This window comes from Ictalurus punctatus, chromosome 26 (genome assembly GCF_001660625.3).
Source record: "Ictalurus punctatus breed USDA103 chromosome 26, Coco_2.0, whole genome shotgun sequence".
NCBI classification, from domain to species: Eukaryota; Metazoa; Chordata; class Actinopteri; order Siluriformes; family Ictaluridae; genus Ictalurus; species Ictalurus punctatus.
In genome coordinates this window covers 1,796,008-1,817,790 of record NC_030441.2, presented here as the reverse complement: position 1 = coordinate 1,817,790, position 21,783 = coordinate 1,796,008, and the positions used below count along the sequence as shown (strand labels likewise).

General features: G+C 36.6%; 2 protein-coding genes across 2 annotated transcripts; one reads left to right on the top strand and one right to left on the bottom strand.

Moving 5' to 3' along the window:
* The first annotated feature begins 1,149 nt into the window (after nucleotides 1–1,149).
* On the top strand, nucleotides 1,150–7,929 carry LOC108261361 (interferon-induced protein 44). Its single transcript, XM_053676414.1, has 8 exons — nucleotides 1,150–1,247; nucleotides 1,543–1,590; nucleotides 1,825–1,858; nucleotides 2,568–2,808; nucleotides 4,468–4,611; nucleotides 5,918–6,089; nucleotides 6,640–6,740; nucleotides 6,878–7,929. The coding sequence occupies exons 2-8, from the start codon at nucleotides 1,545–1,547 to the stop codon at nucleotides 7,052–7,054; spliced, it is 915 nt and encodes a 304-aa protein (XP_053532389.1). The 5' UTR covers nucleotides 1,150–1,247; nucleotides 1,543–1,544; the 3' UTR covers nucleotides 7,055–7,929.
* Nucleotides 7,930–11,985: 4,056 nt separating this feature from the next.
* Nucleotides 11,986–14,125, bottom strand: LOC108261362 (interferon-induced protein 44-like). The gene is made up of 5 exons (XM_047153782.2): nucleotides 14,115–14,125; nucleotides 13,677–13,875; nucleotides 13,173–13,322; nucleotides 12,800–12,971; nucleotides 11,986–12,211 (listed from the first exon to the last, which is right to left on the bottom strand). Exons 1-5 carry the CDS (start codon nucleotides 14,123–14,125, stop codon nucleotides 12,099–12,101), a joined length of 645 nt encoding a protein of 214 aa, XP_047009738.2. The 3' UTR covers nucleotides 11,986–12,098.
* Between the last annotated feature and the right edge of the window lie 7,658 nt (nucleotides 14,126–21,783).

The following is a 21,783-nucleotide window of genomic DNA, read 5'->3' as shown; positions in this document are numbered from 1 at the left end:
GCAAGACAAAACGGTTGTGCATTTGGTATGTGGTGATTTTAGAATTAGGCCCCAAATGTCAAATATGTTTGTGTATGGTTTCGTCAGGCAAAGATCACAATGGTATGGAAAGAGTATACAAGAGTAATTGGGGTGATCTAATGCTTAGGACTTGAACAGTACTTCAGCTCTGGAACGTCCCACCATGGCGTTCAGAGAGGCGTTATCTAAGGTACACGTATATATAATATAGATCAGATCACCAGTCTGTCTTTACCCACTCCTGATCTGGGGGGGTGGGTGGGATGGGGATAACAGTTCAGGCATATTTCCAACAGAACAGAATATTAGACATTTAGTGTAAACTAGGGTAAAAAAAAAAATAAAATCTCCGAAAAATTTCAGTGAAAATAGTGATCCATATTTAATGTAACTGTTTAAACACTGCTGTAATGGCGATGTAAAGAGAGAGAGATACCCATTTACTAATTCATAGAACCCCTTTCCACCTTTTCAAGTTTGTTATACATTTTTCTTTTCAAGCATCGTGTTCAGACATTGCAAATCATCAGTCTGAAGGTTAAGGGTTACTTAGATTTTTGCTTCTTCAGCATCAAAAAAAAAGTTTAAACATTAATCTTATTATTAAACTCAGAAACAATATAACTGTCTGGTTGTGATCATAATAAAAGGCAACGTGAAAGGTGACTTAATTCCCAATGAGATTTCTCTATGTTCTCTATGACCTTTCTACAGTATATGCCATCATTTCCAGCCATCATTACAGCACGGGAGAGGAAATGTCGTTTATCAGATGTGCAATGTACGTCTAGACAGTCTGATAACAAACTACACACACAACATTTATGTTGAGAGAATTCAGATTGATCTTTGTTCCCAAATAACATTGGATCAGATCCATAGTTTACAGCATCTGTCCCACGCGTATTTAATCTGTATTACGAGTACTGAACAAGTTAGAGGAGGAGAAAATGTAGATTTACTGTTCATTGGAACTTTATTGTTTATTTAGATCTGTCTTGATTCATTTTCATATTAGAATCATGAAGTAAATCATGTGGGCACTTGACTTCCTCTATCTTCCTCTTTCTTGTCCCATGTGTGTATATTTCTTTTTTAAAAAATTAACTTGATGCATAGAGTGAAACCATTTATCAAATGTGGGCATGTCTTATGCAGACTTTAAAAAGCCCAAAGTCACTGACTGTAGCTATATACAAGTCTATAGACCAGTACTACCGTCCAAGGTAAGGGGGCCTTTTAACTTTTTCATAGTGCCAATACGGAATGAACAATTATACATATAATTCACAAGTACACTTTTGGAGGTTTGCTTAAATCTTCGAATTCTAAAGAAAGATTTCTCCTGATAGCACCAAAGGAATTCAATTTTTCTTTTCATTCCATGCAAAAGTCTCAATCGTTTATGTAGAGTGCTGAAAACAAACAAACAAATATGAAAATATAATAAATATATGCTATAAATGGATTTATTGATTGCGTTTTGTATATCTCACAATATGTACCATATAAATTCCACAGAAATGGGAAATAATCAACCTGCTCACCCTCCGCGTCGGTTCTCACCGGGTGAGTTTTATCTTTAATTTTATTCTGCATACTATATTTATATTATAGATATTATCACTTTTCTATCACTGATACAATACGGTTAAACAAAGTGGACAATTTACCTTAGAGTCAACAACAGCAACAAATAATATCTAAAACCTCAACAACAACAACACAGTTGTAAGTATAGAGATCAATTTATCATGCTGTTATCAGCAAATTAATAGATATTTATTTATGCATGCATTTAAGAACTCAAGAGGCCTTGGAGACCAGTAGCGTGGAGGTAAGAATCTATCTTTCTGTGCATTCTTTAAATATAAATTTATCACAACTTGAAACACCCCATTTGACAAATTCATTTGATTCAATGCACTTGATTACTTGGTCCACTATCATGTAAAATATATTGCATTGTTGCGTTTACATTCAGTATAATAGTCACTAGCTCACTTCAAGTCAGGTGTATGAAAATACTACTATTCTTTGTTCCTCTTAATTAAAAAAAAGTGCAATGCTTGGGTTAATATAACTCATTATTTGTCTTGTTAAATTCAAGAAAAAAAGAAGAGGGGCCACTTGAGGGAACAGCTTTTTATGGCTGATATAAAACAAGTGGAACTAACTTGTCTCACTGATGTTTTACGACATTAGATCGAAATATAAACTGCTAAAAAAAAAAATATGCCGTGTTGTTCTGTAATAACTGAAAATGAACTATTGTCAAATTTCTGTGGTTTAAGAGGAATTAAACACTTCAGGACATTCTGTCAGAGGAAAATAATTAACTCTGGCTGGTAAGAGTAACTCGACTTTGTGTCAGTCTGCATGAAACCAGCCCATTGGCTGTATTGAACAAATTGCAGCACAGCCTCAAGGGTTATTCCTTACATACATATTAATGAAATGCTTGTCAAGTTATTACAACTGCATAGTGTTATATTGTTTAATGCTATTTTATTATTTTAAAAAAAAGTATGACTGTATATTCACAGTGAAAACGATGAAATACTACACGATGTGAAAGAATTCAAACCCAGCTCGGAGGTCCTCAGAATTGTGTTGTATGGACCGACTGGCGCTGGGAAATCATCCTTCATCAACTCAGTCCAGAGAATTCTCTTAGGCCGTAATGCCATGAGTGCTCTGGAAAACTCCACGTTTACAGGAGCAAGCTTCACAAAAAAAGTAAGGAACAATCAATTGCGAGGTACAGAGATGTACACAAGATACCATGGACACTGAAAAACACAAATGCAAATACAGTAACTCTACGATTCCACTAGAGTATAGTTTAATACAAGGAAATGGTTTTCTCTTTGAGTCTGGCTTCGTTTTCAATTGAAGAGGAACCTTGGTATTCATAAGATAGGGTTGTAAACTTATATTGTATTTCATCCCTTCTTATCCTGTTTCACCCCGTGGATAACATTGTACCAGTGGGTCATGAAATGCCGACTCACCCTCAGACTGACTGAAGGTTGTTCAGATATACTCAGCACTCACTCCAATGGGAGTTCTCAGGTAGCAGCAGTACAGACCTCCAAGAACGTCTAGTTTATGAGAATGTAATATTTCATGTGGAATGGGCCGTCATGATCAGAGTTATTGTCTTCTACAGCATAGTGATGACCTGCCATGCTACACTCAGATTAGACAGATATTGTGCCTAATGAATAATTAGCTCTGTGCTGCAGTGCGGCTCGTAAAGTGTGTACTGGACATGATAGGGAATGTTCTACAGGTTGATCCTTGGAGCACATTGAAGTCAACCACCAGGTTCTTAGTTTTGAGACATCTAACTTTAAGTAGGATCTTTGAAGTTCTGTCATCTGGTCACCCTGCAACTATCCTGGCATTACTGCATGCTTTCTCGTTCCATTTGTTAAGGTGATCACCAGTCAAAAAACCTGTCTCCCAGCATTCTGCCTAGGTCCATATGGAGCAGTATTAAAGATTATAACACATGAGATCCCATATCTTATCCCTGGGCAGCGTGATGGAAGGAGGGCATCTACTCCTTTCAGAAAAGTGCTATAGTGTGCAAAGTGATCATTACTGCCACGTCTTTCCACACATCTGTGACAAAGAGTCCACCTGGGTAAAGAGTCCCATGATCTTTCAAACACTTTTGGGGGAATCAAGCAGACAAGAAACATTCTTTAATGCCCTGTCATCCTGACATCAACAATACCGATGGAATAGCTGAAGATGTTAGAAAAGATCTGAGTTTTTTACACCGTTAATAAATGTTGACATCACTACATGACTATATATTACTAATGTCATGGAAATATTATATTTAGACTGTTTTTTAGCTGTAAAAACCGCCACGCTTGAAGATTTCTAAAAACTCTCTGCCCAAGTGTGCGTTTCTCTCAGGGCAAATGACAGGATTTAATCAGGTTTTTGGATTGCTATGTGTTATGATCAGTTCAGTTTGCAACTAGATAAAGACAGTCTAAATGTCTAAAGAAATTTACTCAACAGAGTAGAAGTGACTGAATAAATCAGGATGTTGGCTCGAACTGAGATCAGTTGAGTGAAGAGATGAGCAATTCTAGGTTGCAGTTTCATTCACAATGTGGTTTTTAATGTTTTTATTTTGGTGTTCTTTTCTTTTCTTTTTTAGCAGCTGCAGTATTTCATTATGTTGTCTGAGCATTCCGTCTTTCTTACTATTGAGCACGCATTCAGCCTGGTATAACACTGATATGTTTTTGAGTAGCCCCATTAAACATCCTGATAGCACAAACTTGCAACGTTCTCCTCACTCCTACAACAACCAGATAATATTCATTTCTTTATGCCAAGCTGACCTGATGGGTTGCCTTTTTTATTATTAGAACACAGTCATCTTCAATATTCGTCGAACTATGTTTAAATTGAATTTAGATGAAAAAACACAAGCTGAAGAAAGGCAGAGGTGAGCATTATCCTTTGGAAATTGTTGACATCATGGGGCTTCAGCATTCAGGAGGGATAACAGCTGATGACATCATCAGTGTACTCAAGGGACACGTTCCAGATAAGTACACGGTAAGCACTTACACGTTCTGGTCATCTTTTAATGTAATCTGCATTCTTTTCATTTCGGGCCAGTCTAGTAACTAATACGCCTGCAATTCAAGTGAATCACGGCTTTCTAACCAGTTTTGCATGGTAGTGATGGGAAGTTCTGCTTTTTTCAGAGAGTTAGATCATTTTGCTTAGTTCAGAATTAGAGCCGACTCTTTTGGGCCCCCAAAGACCAAAGCTGTGGATGTTTGTCTATTATGTACATGTTTTTATTGAAATCTCTCTGTGATGACTAAAATTACTTTCCACTTTCCACTGCATTGTTGTTTTACAATCTATGTGTGAAAATAACACAATGCGATATATAATTGCATGGACTAACCTAACATGGCAATCATTCCTGCATTAATATTATTGCGCAGCTGCATCCTGTCCCCTGATTCTGATATTCATATAATAACTAGTTCAGGTCCACTGATTTGATTGGATATTTAATTGTCAGGTTCTGAAATGTTTTTTTTGACCTGGCACCATGCCACCAGAGCTTCCACTTCTCTCCTGTGGGCTGACTTCTCACGCTCAGCAATGATTGCTGACTCTTCAATAAATTTGATGATAGTGGTATTATGGGAGGCAACACATCCAGGCATGTTATCTGGACGTGACACTTTCCATGGGCTCACTGGCCTCTCTGATAATTCTACCTAAACTATACTTGGCATTTTTGTAGTCATTATTATTAAGACAAAGGCAGTTGTGCGGGTCCATAACCTCAGTCCATGTTTTAATAGTTTTACTTACTCGTTGAGCTTGTTTTAAGAGTTGCCTGTATGGTGGGTAGAGAAACAGAGAGATTTGTCTCACTGTCCAAAATGGGGTTCGAGCACAGCTTTGTAGGTACCCAGAATGTACGTGTAATCTAGAGTGTTTTTCTCTCTTGTAGGAAAATTCCCAAATGTTCGAATAGTGTCGTCTATAAACTACAATGGTTGTAACCTCCTTTCATAATGAATACAGTGTGCATTTTCTTATGCTTTTATAATAAATGCTGATTAAACTATTATTATGGCAGAATGTAAACAGAATTTTGTTTCAGTGTGACTACCCTGGTTAAATAATTGTTAAATAGAAATAATAATAATAAAAAATGCTAGTGCTAAATCATAACTAATAGAGTTGTTAACAAACATTTCACAGAAGAGAAAGATTTTATAAATAAGTAAGCCTTAGATTAAAGTAGAAAAAAGTATGCGTAATATGGTTTATCAAATGCCAAATGCCAAATATTGATTGTCGCTGATAACATTAACTATTTGTTCTGTTGTAGTTTAATCCTGTGTCGTCCATAACTGCTGAGAAACCAGAATACAAAAAGAACCCAACTTTGTATGATAAGGTCCACTGTCTGGTCAGCATTCTGTCTGCAGACTCTGTCTCAAGAATGGAAGACGGCGTCTTTGTAAAAATGGCCGAGGTTAGAGAGGCTGCTAGCGAGCAGGGTAAGCGAAATTATTTATTACGTTTGGGTTTTTCCTGCTAGAGTTTTCCATTGAACTTATTATTCATTATTATTCAAATGAGACATACTGTACCAGTAACGCTAACTTAGAACCATTGCAGAGTCAGCAAAAGTGGGAAACAAAGGTTTCTTATTCACAATGTACTGTACTGCATATGTTAAGTAAAGAATAAAACACTATGGGGTATGATGTTATAGGAAAATAATCAAAACACAAAGCAGAGGTACTGTTACCACCCCAAAGTGTTTTATTGCTCTTATACCACAGCAATTTGCCAATAATTACTTTTTTTAATTATTCAACGACTGCAACTGCAAAATTGTCTATTTTCACTTATGATATAGCAGCTATAAATAGCTGTTCTTTCACCAACCTCTCTTTTTTCTCTCAAGTTTTTTTTCTCTCTCTAGTTCTTTTTTTATCTCTAGTGATGTACAAATATTTTATATAATATGGAGCTAGAACAGGAAAAAAAAGAAAAGAAATGAAACATCTTTGATTACTAAAGAGTTTAAGTTTAATTTCTCAGGAATTCCTCAAGTCATTGTTATGACCAAGGTAGATAAAGCCTGTGAGCAGGTTAACCAGGATTTAAAGAAAGTCTACACCAGCAAGAAGATCAAAGAGAAGGTAAGTGTGTGTGTGTGTGTGTGTGTGTGTGTGTGTGTGTGTGTGTGTGTGTGTGTGTGTGTGTGTGCAAATCTTCAAACTTTAGAATGTCCTGTTTTTCAAGCGGTCCAAAGGTCAGATCTGATTTATTTCCTCAGATGGACCTGTGCAGCATTAACTCGGGCATCTCAAAAAACGCCATCTACCCTGTGAAGAACTATGCTGAAGAGATCACCAAAGATGACGGCATTGAAACGCTCATCCTCACAGCATTGAGAGATATTCTAAATTTTGCCAATGACTATGTGGAACGTGAGTTGGAAGAAGAAGCCTAGTGATGGATCCCCAAGTATAAAGTGAAATGAGGTTTGAGGTCAACCTTAGATTAGTTGTGTGCCATGTTTTATTCTTAAGAGTCATAGTCTTGGTGTAGCAGATGTATAAGAAGCTCAGTGTAATACACAAAGTTTCCATATATGAAGAAAAAGTTCAGGTTGCCAGATATTTTTTTAAAGAAGCGCCTGAGACAGGGTTTTTCGATTGAATTAGACCTATAACACCTAAATCAGGGACAGAATATGTGGACTGAAGAAACTCAGTACAAGACAGTTTAAAAAGAATAATATGATATATGAAAGAGAAGAGGACAAACATTGAATAGTATATTGGTAATATATTGCTGAATGAATAATCACATTAATCACTGCAAATTTGGTTTCATTTAACATAATGGCTTCCATGGACTCGACCTGCCATGGTTCAAGAATATTAAGTAGAAGGTCAGACTCAAGAGACATCCATGCAACTGAACAAGTAGCTTTGTAAATTTTTCTTATGATACGGTTCATCAAGCTGAAGTTTCCTTTAGAGGAAAAAAAAAATGCCACCAACATCCACAGTTTTCTCTTATAATGAACTTCCATTAAGTGATTAACTTTTGTGTCTAACTGCAGCATATGGTTAAGTAATTCTTAGTATTCTGTCTTAGTGGTGCAATTTGTGCTGAACTGTGGGCAGGTGGGACAACTGTCTGAAAACAAAAATCAAATCGAACAGTTGACTCGTTCACTTCATCTTTCAGAAGAAGAAGAGGAAAGAGATTTGTTTGCAAGAGCAAGAAAACAAAGCAGACACCACTCTTTCACTTCATCATTTTGCTTTGTAGCAAACCAGCATCAAAACTTTTGAATAAACTACTTCTTCTTCTTGACTGTTACTAAAATGTGACTTCTTTCTTCAAGTACCAGAACATTGTAGTTACCAGAGACGTTTTGATGGTTTGATAATGCCAGAGTCCACATGAGAGCCTGAATGACATTGTGTGTTTATGTAACACTGATTAATTCCACAAATTTGCTTTTACATACTGTTGACTGTGAGAAAGTTTAATAATGTACCTATAAGAGAGCTATTTTCACTTCAATCAGGTCTTTCCCAGCATTATCAGTACACAGTATGAGCAACACAATGTGGATAGAGGTGTGGTATATTTTGTTACACCTCTTTAAAATCCCATTTTCACATAGCATAATGTTAGCCACGACATATTGTGAACAGAGTCCACTGACAACCAAATAATTCCACCGAAAAGCAACATTTACCCAATCTTCAACTGTCTATTTTATGTTCCGACAAAGAGGGGAACCTTGTGCTGTTGTAGCTCATCTGCCTCAAGGTTTGGTGTGTGTGAGAATTCTTCCATAAATGTTCATATAAACCTCTGATTTTCCTCACAGCTACACTATTGTCAGAGCTTCTTTTATTAAAAACGATTCAACGTCTTCTAACCAATCAGAATCGAGCATTCCGGGGCACTCTTGTGTACATCATCCATCCATCCATCCATTTTCTGTACTGCTTATCCTACACAGGGTCACGGGGAGTCTGGAGCCTATCCCAGGGAACTTGGGGAACAAGCCGGGGGACCCCCTGGATGGGGTGCCATCAAATCACAAGGGCACAATTGCATACTCGCACACTATTTAGAGCTGCCAATCAATCTACAATGCATGTCTTTGGCATGAGGATGTCAGATGTAGATGTATATATTTAGATAAATGAGCTTTATTTTTTTTGAAGAATGCAATCAAACTGCTAAGAAGTAAGAGGCTTTGGAAATATAAATATTATAAGGAAATACAATCAAATACCACAGCACTTAAGAAGCATGGATGTAAAAATGTTCATATTTAATAAATCTGTAAATAACATGTACTTAAACTTAATGGTTGCACAGCTCCTCTAATAGCACATCTTTCAGGTTTCAGTCTCCTCCTCCTGCACCACTCTCTCATCCTCCACACAGCATAGGACTGCTGTACTGCCTACTGGCAACTTTCTATTGAATATTTAATATTTCATGTAAATGGAAATGAAAATGGACTAGAGTTCAAATGATGTCTGGAAAAAGATGATTAGTAAATATAGTTATTGATGGTTATTATGTAACGTAATAATTTCACATCCACCCTATATGTTTCCACACTCGTCCATATTATATTTTATTAAAATATTATAGAGCTTTGTTGTTTTTATAAAATGCACCCATCGGCAAAGAGAGCCAGCGTGAAGCCGATTTATTTCCCGTAGAAATGTAAAAAGCATAGTATACTTCATTAAAAATACACTTTTACAGTCCTGAAGAATGTAAACTAGGATCATCTTCATTAACAGAAGTGCACCTGGAGCACTTAGAGGTGCTTCCTGATACCAGTGTTGGTTTCATGTTTTTTATATGGACACACACTGGCCAACGCGTTGCTATAGGCCGGGCAGTCGCAGCAATTTAATGAATCGTGTGTCCACCCCTTCCATTGATCAAGGTCTTCCTCAAAAGAATTGGTACCGACCTTGTCAGGCCATTATAATGCAGGAAGGCATTGCTTTCTCTTACTTTCAGCGGGTTAAGCAAATTGTGTCACCTACACTTTGTACGAATTATTAGAGATGCTCGGATTTGGGATAAGTGGTTTGCATTCAGAGAGGTCCCACAAGCCTCGATGGGGTACTTCCCATTTGAAAGACTATATATCCGCAAGCCTCATAATGTCATACGTCATTCAGACAGGACCTTCACAGAGTAAAAATGACATTCAAGACACTCCTTATCTGACAGCTAAACTCCACACATTGGGTCAAATAACACAGGAGAATTTGCTACAGGATCTAGAACCTCAATCCTGGCTGTATATCAGGGATGCTTGACTACGTGAGTTATCACTGAGAGTGCATGTATTATTATCCACTTCCTCTTGAAAGGAATTTTTGTCTCACAGACCAAGAGCTTCTCTCAGGAGGCTTCTTCTTCAACTCGATGTCTGGCAATGTAAACACGCTTGATGACTTACATGAAACGAGTCACTTATGTGCGCTGAGCTCTCCAGCTCGGGGGAAATCCCTGACATTACTGAATGTGAAGAGTCCACCACAAAAGTCTCTGTATTTTGCTATTCTGTAAGTTGTTACTCTAGAAATAGTGAAGAATTAGAATGACTCTCATTAATATAAACCGGTGGTTTATCTTGTGTCTGGAACTACTGTCAGAGTTCCTGTTATAAAAGATTCATTAATACCTTCTGACCAATCGAGCATTCAGTACCACTGTGGGGTAAATAATATTAACATTAAATTGCAGGTACTGGATTGTTGCCAGTGGAAAATCTCATAGCAGATGTTTCAATTGTAAATACATTGTTTGATTAAATAAAAGTATATTTGTAGTATTTGTGCTGGTGACATGTAAAAAAAAACAACCAATTTTTCTTTGTCCCCTCAGTGATGACTAGCAACCAGCTCCACCTGTGACTATCCTGAAGGGCTTGAAGGGCCTCTTACATGTTAATCAAATGTTTAGTCTTGAGTTCTCCTTGTTTAGTGCTGTATTGAGGATAAGCCGGTAATTTTGTAAACACACTCGAGTTTATCTCTCAGGTTTCCCGTCTCTCTGAAGCTTTCTCGCTGTGTCAGTCCAAACCTCTTGGACCTTGTCTCTTGGGGTTCCTCTGGTTTTCTCCAGTTCCTTGCTTTAAAAAAAAAACTTGTTTACTTATTTCCTTTGTAAGTCGGTCCTCTCTGACGTTTTATTTTCCAGTTTACTCCTCGTGAGCGTTTGGCTAGGCCCACTCCATGGTCTGTTTGTGCAGGGTTGGTAGTTCACTGCGCTGCATGTAGGTCTCTCCATCCTCCAGCCTCAGGTTCAAGTCCAGTGTGGCGTAACCCTTTGTTTCCCCCTCTTTGGAGGTGTTCTTTCTTAAATTTATTTCCCGAGGCCTAGCCCTAATTACTGAGAGAGTAGTTAGTCAGTGTTCCTTGGTAGTTAATGAAAGAGGATTTGTTCTTTGGGTGTTCTAGTCCTGCATATTTATGTATGAACTATGAAACAGTATTGTACATTACTCGTGTTTGTGTTATTTGTATCTGTCAAAACATGTTTAGTGTAATGGTATAAATCTTAAAAAACAAGTAGGACCAAACATCATTATATTTATTAATTTAATGGAATATAAAAAGTCCAGAGTGCAGTAGGAACGTGACAGCGACAGAAACACAAACCAGTTATGATTACAGTAGAAGAAATTAGCTTTACTTTAATAATGTACTTTAGACACAATTTCATGTTTTTTCACTGTCCTAAATACTCTGCACTGGTGTACGGGTGGAAAAGAACAAAAAAAGCCTTCACTCAGATTTCTCACTAGGGTTTTGGTCTTCCAGAGCATCGTTGGCGAGATTCACGATCTGATCGAGCGCCTTGAGGATCAGAACATCCATGTCATCGTTCGTATCCACCTCCTCGTGGTAGTTCTTCACAGGGAAGATGTTGCTCGGTGGAATACCCAGCAGATTACTACACTCCTGCATCTGAAAGTATATAGAAAAAACAATGAATCAAACAATTTATTTAACCAATAAATTGTAAAAATCTACCACAATTATAACAAATCACAAGTTGCAGAACGGAACTTTATTTAACTCCTTAAACATATGCACTGACAAGCTTTTTGCTGTTTGAAGTTGACAGCAACATCTAATAGTATTTAATAATTAGATTTACTTCAGTTTTTGGGGTTTGTTACTTTCCAGAAGTTCACTAGACTCGTTATCAGAACCTACTGCGAAGCGGAGAAACAGTGCTGCTGTGAGATCAATCTGGGATCCATTTCATTTTAATGCCTTTATGACTTCCAGGAAGATTTACTTTTACTTTGTGCTGTGTGAAAGTAAATATTCTACTATGATGATATTGAGCTCTATTTGATTAAAAAAAGAGCCCAATAAATAGAACTGCCTTCTATTCATATCAGTATTTACATTCATTGAGAACATATCTGTTCAATCCCAATATTGTAATCAGTTACAATCCTAATATACACCATTTAATTACACAATTACCTTTTCTTTGATCTTCTTGCTGGTGTAGACCATTCTTAGGTCATCTTTAACCAGTGGACAGGCTTCATCCACTTTTGTCATGATGATAACTTGAGGCAAATCTGTACATTAGGATGAACAGTTTATTATCTACAATAAGACTAAAACAGGAATTCTAATATGATATGAAGATGATTTTCCTATAACAGCACGTCCTGCAGTGTTTAATTCTTATCACAGTCATTTATCACTGATTACAATTTTTATTAAATAAGTTTTAACTTTAATTAATTATTAACAGTTTCTCTTACGAGTCTCTCTCTTTATTTTCTCCCCTGATGTTAAGATAAAAACCACAGCTTGTCGTGTTCCTGAGAAACCACTAATCATAATCTCCTCTGTCCTGAAGATCAGAAAACTCTGTTGCAGCTTTACCTCTGACTGTTACAAAGTGTTGAAACTGGAGACTCCTTCCATAGAACAAATAAAAGTCCCTGTGTGAGTTGTTACTATAGAAACTATTAGAAGGAACGGATTAATCTAAACTTGTGATTTGTTTTGCAGTCAGAACTACAGTCAGGGCTGCTGTTATAGAAAAACAATCAACACCTTCGGACCAAATCACACACAGTGGTATGTTATTGGGGAATAATTGTGCCACTATAAAAAAACATTTTGAGATGATTCTAAACTATAATAACAGGACTTACTATACTCTGAAGCCACCTCACGGATCGCTTTCATCTTTTGAATAAGCTTTTGGTTCATGAGTGACACTCTGTTTGCAGGTATAATGTTGAGCAGGCAGAAGGTTTGATCAGAAACTTTGGGATTTGTTCTGTAGTTGTAGTCATTCTCAGACGCGGGAGTAACAGGATTAAACTGCAAATTGGTGAAAGAATAAATATTACAGATGTTTTACTGTGCAAAAATCAGTGTAGGTTACTACAGAACTACAGCTGTACTATAAAGACTGACTACATGAACAGTATTCTAACGTCATATATATTAACATTATATACCGTAACAATGCTAAAAATAACTGTTTTGTGTCATATTGTGAGAGTAAAATGTTCTACTCACTTTATATCCTTCCTCAAGAAACCCCTTTAAGGCTGAGATGATGTCCTTTACATGTGCGCCTTGTTCATCGGCAGAGTCAAGTCCCATGACGTCACTGAACACAAAAGGTAAACGGGAGCCGTCCTTCCCCTTGATATGATGGGTTTTGTACTGTAAGAAAAAGACACAGATTGTATATGATTCTGACTCAGGATCAAATTCCATATTAAACACAATATTGAACTGTACAGTGCTGTGCCTCGTTAAGAGCTGAGGTCCACACACTAAGGCTTTTAGGGTGTTTAAAAAAACATTTTAAAGGCATGTCATTGGACCACTCCAATGTTCGACTGAAGCGAGCCATAGACCGACTTTTTCAAGAGGACCAGGGATTGTATCTCTGAACCAGTCCTGAGCTTGAAAACTTTTGTCTGGAAGTGTGAAAATGACCTTAGTTTAAATCAAACTAGTTTATTTGTCTGCATTAAGAAATCAGACCAGTGAATATGTTGAAGTTGTACTTACAATTTTTGTGAAACTGGTTCCAGATCTTCCATCAACAAGAGCCCCACTGGTGATCTGCTCTTGGAAAGCGTTATTTACTGCATTAATGAAGCTGGACTTTCCTGCTCCAACTTCACCAACAACCAGAATCCTGACAAACTTTACATCAGAACTGCAGAGCTTAAAGTTCCTCAGTTTTTCCTCCAAGAACCATTTGCACCTATCAAAAACACAAAACGTCACAGAAGGATCGTACCATCCTGCCACTTAACTTCCTGGCAGTTAGTGACTGAAGAAGAACTTTAATTAAGAAGAAGTCAATAATCGTCAATAATAAAAGAAAATCAGAATATGTCACACTGATACAGTAAGTGAGCAGAAATGGACAGTTTTGTCAAAATCTAACAGGATTTGAGGCTGAAATATGAACATTTCTTTATGGAACTTAATACAACTCACCCCCAATGCATTATCCTCCATGGCTCATCAAATTCTTAAAAACAAACAAAAAAATAATGTTACCCTGGTTACAGTTTTGCATTTATATGTGAAATACAGTTAACATGTAAGTTTCCAAGTCAATGAACATGCGGTGTGTTCAATATATTTCCATGTTTTAAAAAAAAATGGACCTGATTGCTAGACACATACACTTTTGTCTTTATACAAGGATTTTTACAACAGAGACACTGCAACAAGTTTACTCCTGTTTTTACATTTGTTGTTGTTATAAATGGATAGTTTTTCATCCCAGAAATTCTAATCTATCTAGAAAGCAGGAGAAACGCATCAGTGTTAAACCTGTTCCAAATAATGTTCATTTTATGCTGTGCTCCATGATTTTAGTCGAGTCACAAATAATAAATAATAATAAATAATATCAGTATGTAATATTAAGGTTAACATATTGATCATCATCTGATAAATATTATAAGACTAAGACTCACCTGGAGCCGGTGGAGGTGTTTGAGGTCGTTGAGGTGTAGATGCAGACCCACCCATTTTATTCAGTTTAATGAATCCAGATGAACAATGCTGATGAGAAAAGTAGATTTTGCAAAGTAAGAAAAGGAATACATACATACATACATACATACAAGGGAGTTAGCTCGGGGGAAGGGCAGAGCACAGACCCACAAGATACAGGGTGCAGTTATTAAGGGTGTTTTTATTTCAGTTTAGTGCGAGTGTGTGTGAATGCTATCTAAATAGGTCTAGATCTAAATAAACAATAAAGTTCCAATGAACAGTAAATCTACATTTTCTCCTCCTCTAACTTGTTCAGTACTCGTAATACAGATTAAATACGCGTGGGACAGATGCTGCAAACTATGGATCTGATCCAATGTTATTTGGGAACAAAGATCAATCTGAATTTTCTCAACATAAATGTTGTGTGTGTAGTTTGTTATCAGATTGTCTAGACGTACATCGCACATCTGATGAACAAGATTTCCTCTCCCGTGCTGTAATGATGGCTGGACACTAGGACTTAATGGCATATACTGTAGAAAGGTCATATAGAACATAGAGAAATCTCATTGGGAATTAAGTCACCTTTCACGTTGCCTTTTATTATGATCACAACCAGACAGTTATATTGTTCTGAGTTTAATAATAAGATTAATGTTTACTTTTTTTTTTATGCTGAAGAAGCAAAAATCTAAGTAACCCTTAACCTTCAGACTGATGATTTGCAATGTCTGAACACGATGCTTGAAAAGAAAAATGTATAACGAACTTGAAAAATTGGAAAGGGGTTCTATGAATTAGTAAATGGGTATCTCTCTCTCTTTATATAGCCATTACAGCAGTGTTTAAACAGATACATAGCAGACAAATATACATATAGACAGTTTTATTTTGTACACGCATACCAACTTAATCTTCACCTACCATCGTTCCCTGTTAATGAAATGTCAGTACCTAATAAAACAGTTTAAGTCACTAACCAAAGTAAGTATACAAACTGAAGCCATGATAAAAGAACAAAAACAATTAACCTTTCTCAAAGAAATTCCTAAATCCTCTGACCAAGTATATGGCTGTACCATCTGTCTATTAAATAAATGCCGGTCCTTCATGATGAAAAAGAAGGATCCGAATATAATACCAGTAGTTTGGCACTGAAAAAGTTGTTTTATATCTGACATCTGAAAGCTAACTACTGTCCCAACTGCCGTACAATACTGATGATGCTCTTACAGTTAAGAGGGCTGAACGGCAGACCTTGTTAAATAATATTTTATGTTTCTTCCTCATAATGTGTTATATTTTATAAATATATTCTAATACATCTTATATTACATTTTGCCTTTTCTTATACGTTGAAATGGGATAAGAGGGGATCAATGCTGGTGCGAAGGTGAGCCTGCACAAGGACATGTCTTTGTAACTGTAAGGGGCGAGTCAACGTACTCCTTCACATGGTATTCATAAGGTGCCATAGGTTTCTGCTTCTCTAAGGGTCGTGCTGAAGTTTGAACAAAATGGTTTGACTTAATATCCGCAGCAGTAGTGCACAAGTCATTTCGTCCTAATTTTTTATTAACTTTTATTGTATGCCTAAATGCAATAAAAGTTATTTGCCAGATTCAGATGCTCCTAAACAAATTATTATAGTGTATGAGTTGGTAACTGATCAACAAAGACTGTACTATCATTTCTAATATAATGCATTAAATATGGACCACTATTTTCACTGAAATATTTCAGAGATTTTATTTTATTTTTTTCCACTAGTTTACACTAAATGTCTAATATTCTGTTCTGTTGGAAATATGCCTGAACTGTTATCCCCATCCCACCCACCCCCAGATCAGGAGTGGGTAAAGACAGACTGGTGATCTATCTGATCTATATTATATATACGTGTACCATAGATAACGCCTCTCTGAACGCCATGGTGGGACGTTCCCGAGCTGAAGTACTGTACAAGTCCTAAGCATTAGATCAGCCCAATTACTCTTGTATACTCTTTCCGTACCATCGTGATCTTTGTCTGACGAAACCATACACAAAACATATTTGACATTTGGGGCCTAATTCTAAAATCACCAGATACCAAATGCACAACCGTTTTATCTTGCTGCCATCACAAAATTAAAATGTTTAAACCTTAAGTAACGTAGTCACGGAGGGTGTATATATTTTTCCACACTACATGAAGTTTGGGGATCCTTATAGACTGTGGAATAGATATGTACTCAGTGTGTCTCCGCCGTTTTATTTCATATTGGAGTACAAACACTTTTCTTTTTTACCATTAAGGATGAAACACTTGTTTCTTTTAAAACACCATCTTTAAATGTTTTTCTACCTCCTAACTAAACCCTTGGACTTAAGACACGATCTTTGGAGCTGTTGACGCCCTGCTCAGGGTTAAACAACAACGTCTTTACATTACCTTCATTAATAAATTGTCAAACTAACCTCTTGGTTTTTTTTTTGTTGTTGGAGCAAAAGTCAGGTCCTCTCTCATTTCAACAGGTCCTCTTGTTTGTGAATACACAGCAATCTTCTAAGGGTATTAGGATTTCTCGGAGCAGACATTGTAGCAGATAGTTGCAGAGTTTCTTCTGTGTTTTAACTACAACGTCTTAACCATTATTTTAACACTGAGACACACGACTCCCTTTAATTCGTTAACAAACACATTTGTAAGAATTCTGGTCAGCAAAACCCCCGAAAGAACACCTGTGTCTCTCTCTCTCACACCCACCCCGCACACCCACATGGTCACCAGAGGTCATAAATGTACTGCTGGGACACGGGATGTCGAAGCATAGACGAAAGCTTATGTATTTAGCGATAGTTCTGTGTAAGTATCCTCGTTGGCGAACCATTTTCTGAAATCTTGTTTATAGTTTAAACAAAATGCACGACTCTTTTAAAACACCGTCTTTAAATGTTTTTCTGCCTCCTAACTAAACCCTCGGACTTAAGACACGATCTGTGGAGCTGTTGACGCCCTGTTCAGGGTTAAACAGCAACATCTTTACATTACCTTCATTAATAAATTATCAATCTAACATCTTGGTTTTTAAAAAAAAATTTTGGAGCAAAAGTCAGGTCCTCTCTCATTTCAACAGGTCCTCTTGTTGGTGAATACACAGCAATCTTCTAAGGGTATTAGGATTTCTCGGAGCAGACATTGTAACAGATAGTTGCAGAGTTTCTTCTGTGTTTTAACTACGACGTCTTAACCATTATTTTAACACTGAGACACACGACTCCCTTTAATTCGTTAACAAACACATTTGTAAGAATTCTGGTCAGCAAAACACACACACCACTTTCTTGAAAGAGCATGATTTACTGTAAACTGAAACTGAAAGTTGTTCACATCATTTGTTTTTCACCGTTATTTTTTACACCCTTAAACATGATCTTACTCTTTACAGGAAGTCAGGTCATTTCCGGGTGCACGCCCTGTGAGTTTACATCAGCTGCTGTTGTGCAGTTTTGTAGTAGTGGTCTTATATTAATGTCTTATATTAATGTAGCGTTTTAACACCTCAGGTACAGTTTATTTATATAATAAAGAAATTAATAATCATGCAAATAATGACAACGGCCTCAAAGTAAACAATCTGTTGTTTCATTCAGACATCTCTAATACAATATTACATATTTTTAGATGTTCTGTTTTGTGCTGCAAAAGGTTATTAAAATGCACTTAAATCTGTAATTAATGGCGACAGCACGAAAAGCAAGGCACCATACAATACAAGGATTTTTACAACAGAGACACTGCAACAAGTTTACTCCTGTTTTTACATTTGTTGTTGTTGTTGTTGTTGTTGTTGTTGTTATAAATGGATAGTTTTTCATCCCAGAAATTAAAAATAATCAGTGTTAAACTTGTTCCAAATAATGTTTATTTTATGCTGTGCTCCATGATTTTAGTCGAGTCACATCACGTACTCGTGCGTTACACATTCTCACTCCTAGATTAACTCCCATAATTGGGAAAATAAATTCATTAATAGCTAGGCTAAATCAGGAGTAAATACAAAACAGTATCAGTATGTAATATTAAGGTTGACATATTGATCATTATCCGATAAATATTATGACTAAGACTCGCCTGGAGCCGGTGGAGGTGTTTGAGGTCGTTGAGGTGTAGACTCAGACCCTCCCATTTTATTCAGTTCACTGAATCCAGATGAACAATGCTGATGAGAAAAGTAGATTTTGTCATGTAAGAAAAGGTTTTTAATGTTCCAGCAAAAAATTTATAAATAAATAAATAAATAAATAAATGATTTAAAAAGTTATCAATGTTTTCTTTACACCCTTAAACATAATCTTACTCTTTACAGGAAGTCAGGTGATTTCCGGGTGCACGCCCTGTGTGTTTACATCAGCTGCTGTTGTGCAGTTTTGTAGTAGTGGTCTTATATTAATGTCTTATATTAATGTAGAGTTTTAACACCTCAGGTACAGTTTATTTATATAATACAGAAATTAATAATCATGCAAATAATGACAACGGCCTCAAAAGTAAACAATCTGTTGTTTCATTCAGACAGCTCTAATACAATATTACATATTTGTAGATGTTATGTTTTGTGCTGCAAAAGGTTATTAAAATGCACTTAAATCTGTAATTAATGGCGACAGCACGAAAAGCAAGGCACGATTTCAAACCACACACCAAAGAACTTGGCTAACTTGCTAATTCTGCTGATTTTCAAATCTGATTTATAAACAGCTGATCTGCTGGACTGAAGGACTGAGGACTGACATGTGAGACATCCTGGTCAGACTCTTACATTTACGGTGTATTAACTCTGAAAGGGAGTGAAATCTTTGTCTTATTTTAACTGTAACTAAAGTAACATAACATAATCGAATATATTCCATAAAGACAGAATATTACATTACTCTTATTTTAGCAATGCATACTTGGTACCCTTCTCCATTTAGGAAGAACTGTAATCCTAATATGTGTTCTTCTGTTCAAGGTTCGTCTGTCCAAGATCCTAAAACAAAGCCTGTTTGAGCTGCCTCAAACTGCTTCTTATCGGTACACAGATTTATGTCATGCTCTGCGTTTCATATCTATAGTAGTGCTTTAGTACAAGCGCTTCAGAGCGCTCTCATTATTCTCTCCTGCTTTATTCTATCCTGTATTAACCATCTTTCTGTAATAAACCTTTTTACCTTCAGAGGACGAGTCTGCGAGTGTTGTCTAATGTTCACGACAATTTGGCGTCTCCTGGCTGGGCTGCATGAGTCTTTAAGCTTTTCTGGACAACAAGCAAACCGGAGGACGTTCGTGGAAAAGTTTCACCCTGAAGTAAGTGTTAACACACAGGCAATTTGCCCTTTAGTGCAGAGTGAAAGACCAATGAAGCCTTACCACTGACCGGTAGGAATCTTCAAGAATTTAGAATTAGAATTAGAATTTTATGAAGTCATCGTGTATTGCTCTCTATGGAAGGGAGTGAATGATTTAGAATTAGAATTATATAAAGTCATTGTACATTGCTGTCTGTATGGAAGGGAGTCAATGATATAAGAAATGTGTGTATTACATTGAGAGAAGTATTACATGGAGCAATTTCTTATAAGAAGTTCCAGGAACTTCGCCTCTGCGACGGCAGCGATATTGATGTTTCTTAGATCACAGCTTCAAAACTAAGATATATAACAACAGAGATCTCACAAAAGTGAGTACACCCCTCACATTTGTGTAAATATTTGATGATATCTTTTCATGTGACGACACTGAAGAAATGACACGTTGCTACAATGTAAAATAGTGAGTGTACAGCTTGTGTAACAGTGTAAATTTGCCGTCCCCTCAAAATAACTCAACACACAGACATTAATGTCTAAACCGCTGGCGCCAAAAGTGAATACACCCCTAAGTAAAAATGTCCAATTTGGGCCCAGTTAGCCATTTTCCCTCCCCGGTGTCATGTGACTTGTTAGTGTTACAAGGTCTCAGGTGTGAATGGGGAGCAGGTGTGTTAAATTTTGTCATCGCTCTCCCACTCCCTCATACTGGTCACTTATCATCAAGTGGCATGCCCCATTGACTCATTCCATCATATCAGTGATACATGATACGTTTGGCAAATTTAATAAAATCCCTAGTGTTGAATTGACACCCAGAGTGTTTGAGTCCAATGGACTCATATAAACACTGTAGGGTGTGAATTCAACACTGTGGGTGTTTAATCAACATTGGTGATTTTGTTGTGCATATAGCCTTCTAGCTCCATTGTAGACAGTTTGCTCTTTGAGCAGAATTAGCAGCCTTTGGACTGTGGATAGTTCTATGAGAGAGATAAAAGTAGTAGACACAGAGTGTTTCTTTATTGTCTATATTGCTCATTTTGTTCATTGCTTTAATGTCTATAAAACCTGCAAAGATGTTAGGTATGAGATTTGTATTGTAAACTACACTGGATTTTAGTTACTATTGTTATACTTCAAGTTAGTCATTTCTCCTGGTTTAAAAGGCTGTATTCTACTGCAGAAAATCTAACTGGAGCAACGTCATTTTAAAATGATTGTCAACTTAAAAACTTGTGTTCAGAATCATGGTAATTAAGTACACAACGCTTAAAATCCTGTTAAATAATGTGGAAAAATGTCATATTTTTGGTTCGATGTGTACAGAAATTCATTATTAACCCTCTTAGTTCCCGCTGTATTATGTCCCACAACCCTATATTCCCCATAGAAACAGCATGCCAACCCTGAGCTCCCGGGCCAAAATTGGCCCCAAAATCAACACTTTAATTTTAACATTTGTAGGCCTTGAAACAACTTATAATAATGTTTTTATTTTTATTTTTTATTTTATTTATTATTATATTACATTGAAATTGAATCAGTTCAGTGTTTTTACTCCACTTGGAGCACAATTCTTAACTAGAGAAATTACGAAAAATGCTCACTAAAATCCTTATACTCATTTAGAAGTACCATACGAGCATTTTTAGTTAACTTCTACTATTACACCATAAGTTTATCAACTACATTCACGCTTATCCAGCGTAATCTTCAGCATAATGACGTCATCAACCTTCCGGGTCCACAAATAATAATTAAATAAGTAAGGTATCACAGCAGAGTAATGCTGGTACACCGGCCTTACGGGGATAACGTT

Coding starts and splice junctions, on each gene's coding strand:
- LOC108261361 (XM_053676414.1), top strand. CDS start 1,545: ATGGGAAATAATCAACCTGCTCACCCTCCGCGTCGGTTCTCACCGG. Junction 2,809..4,467: donor AGATGTACACAAGATACCAT/GGACACTGAAAA, acceptor AATTGAATTTAG/ATGAAAAAACACAAGCTGAA. Junction 6,741..6,877: donor GCAAGAAGATCAAAGAGAAG/GTAAGTGTGTGT, acceptor TTATTTCCTCAG/ATGGACCTGTGCAGCATTAA.
- LOC108261362 (XM_047153782.2), bottom strand. Junction 13,323..13,676: donor GAACCAGTTTCACAAAAATT/GTAAGTACAACT, acceptor TTTTTCTTACAG/TACAAAACCCATCATATCAA. Junction 12,972..13,172: donor TTCTTGAGGAAGGATATAAA/GTGAGTAGAACA, acceptor ACCAATTTGCAG/TTTAATCCTGTTACTCCCGC.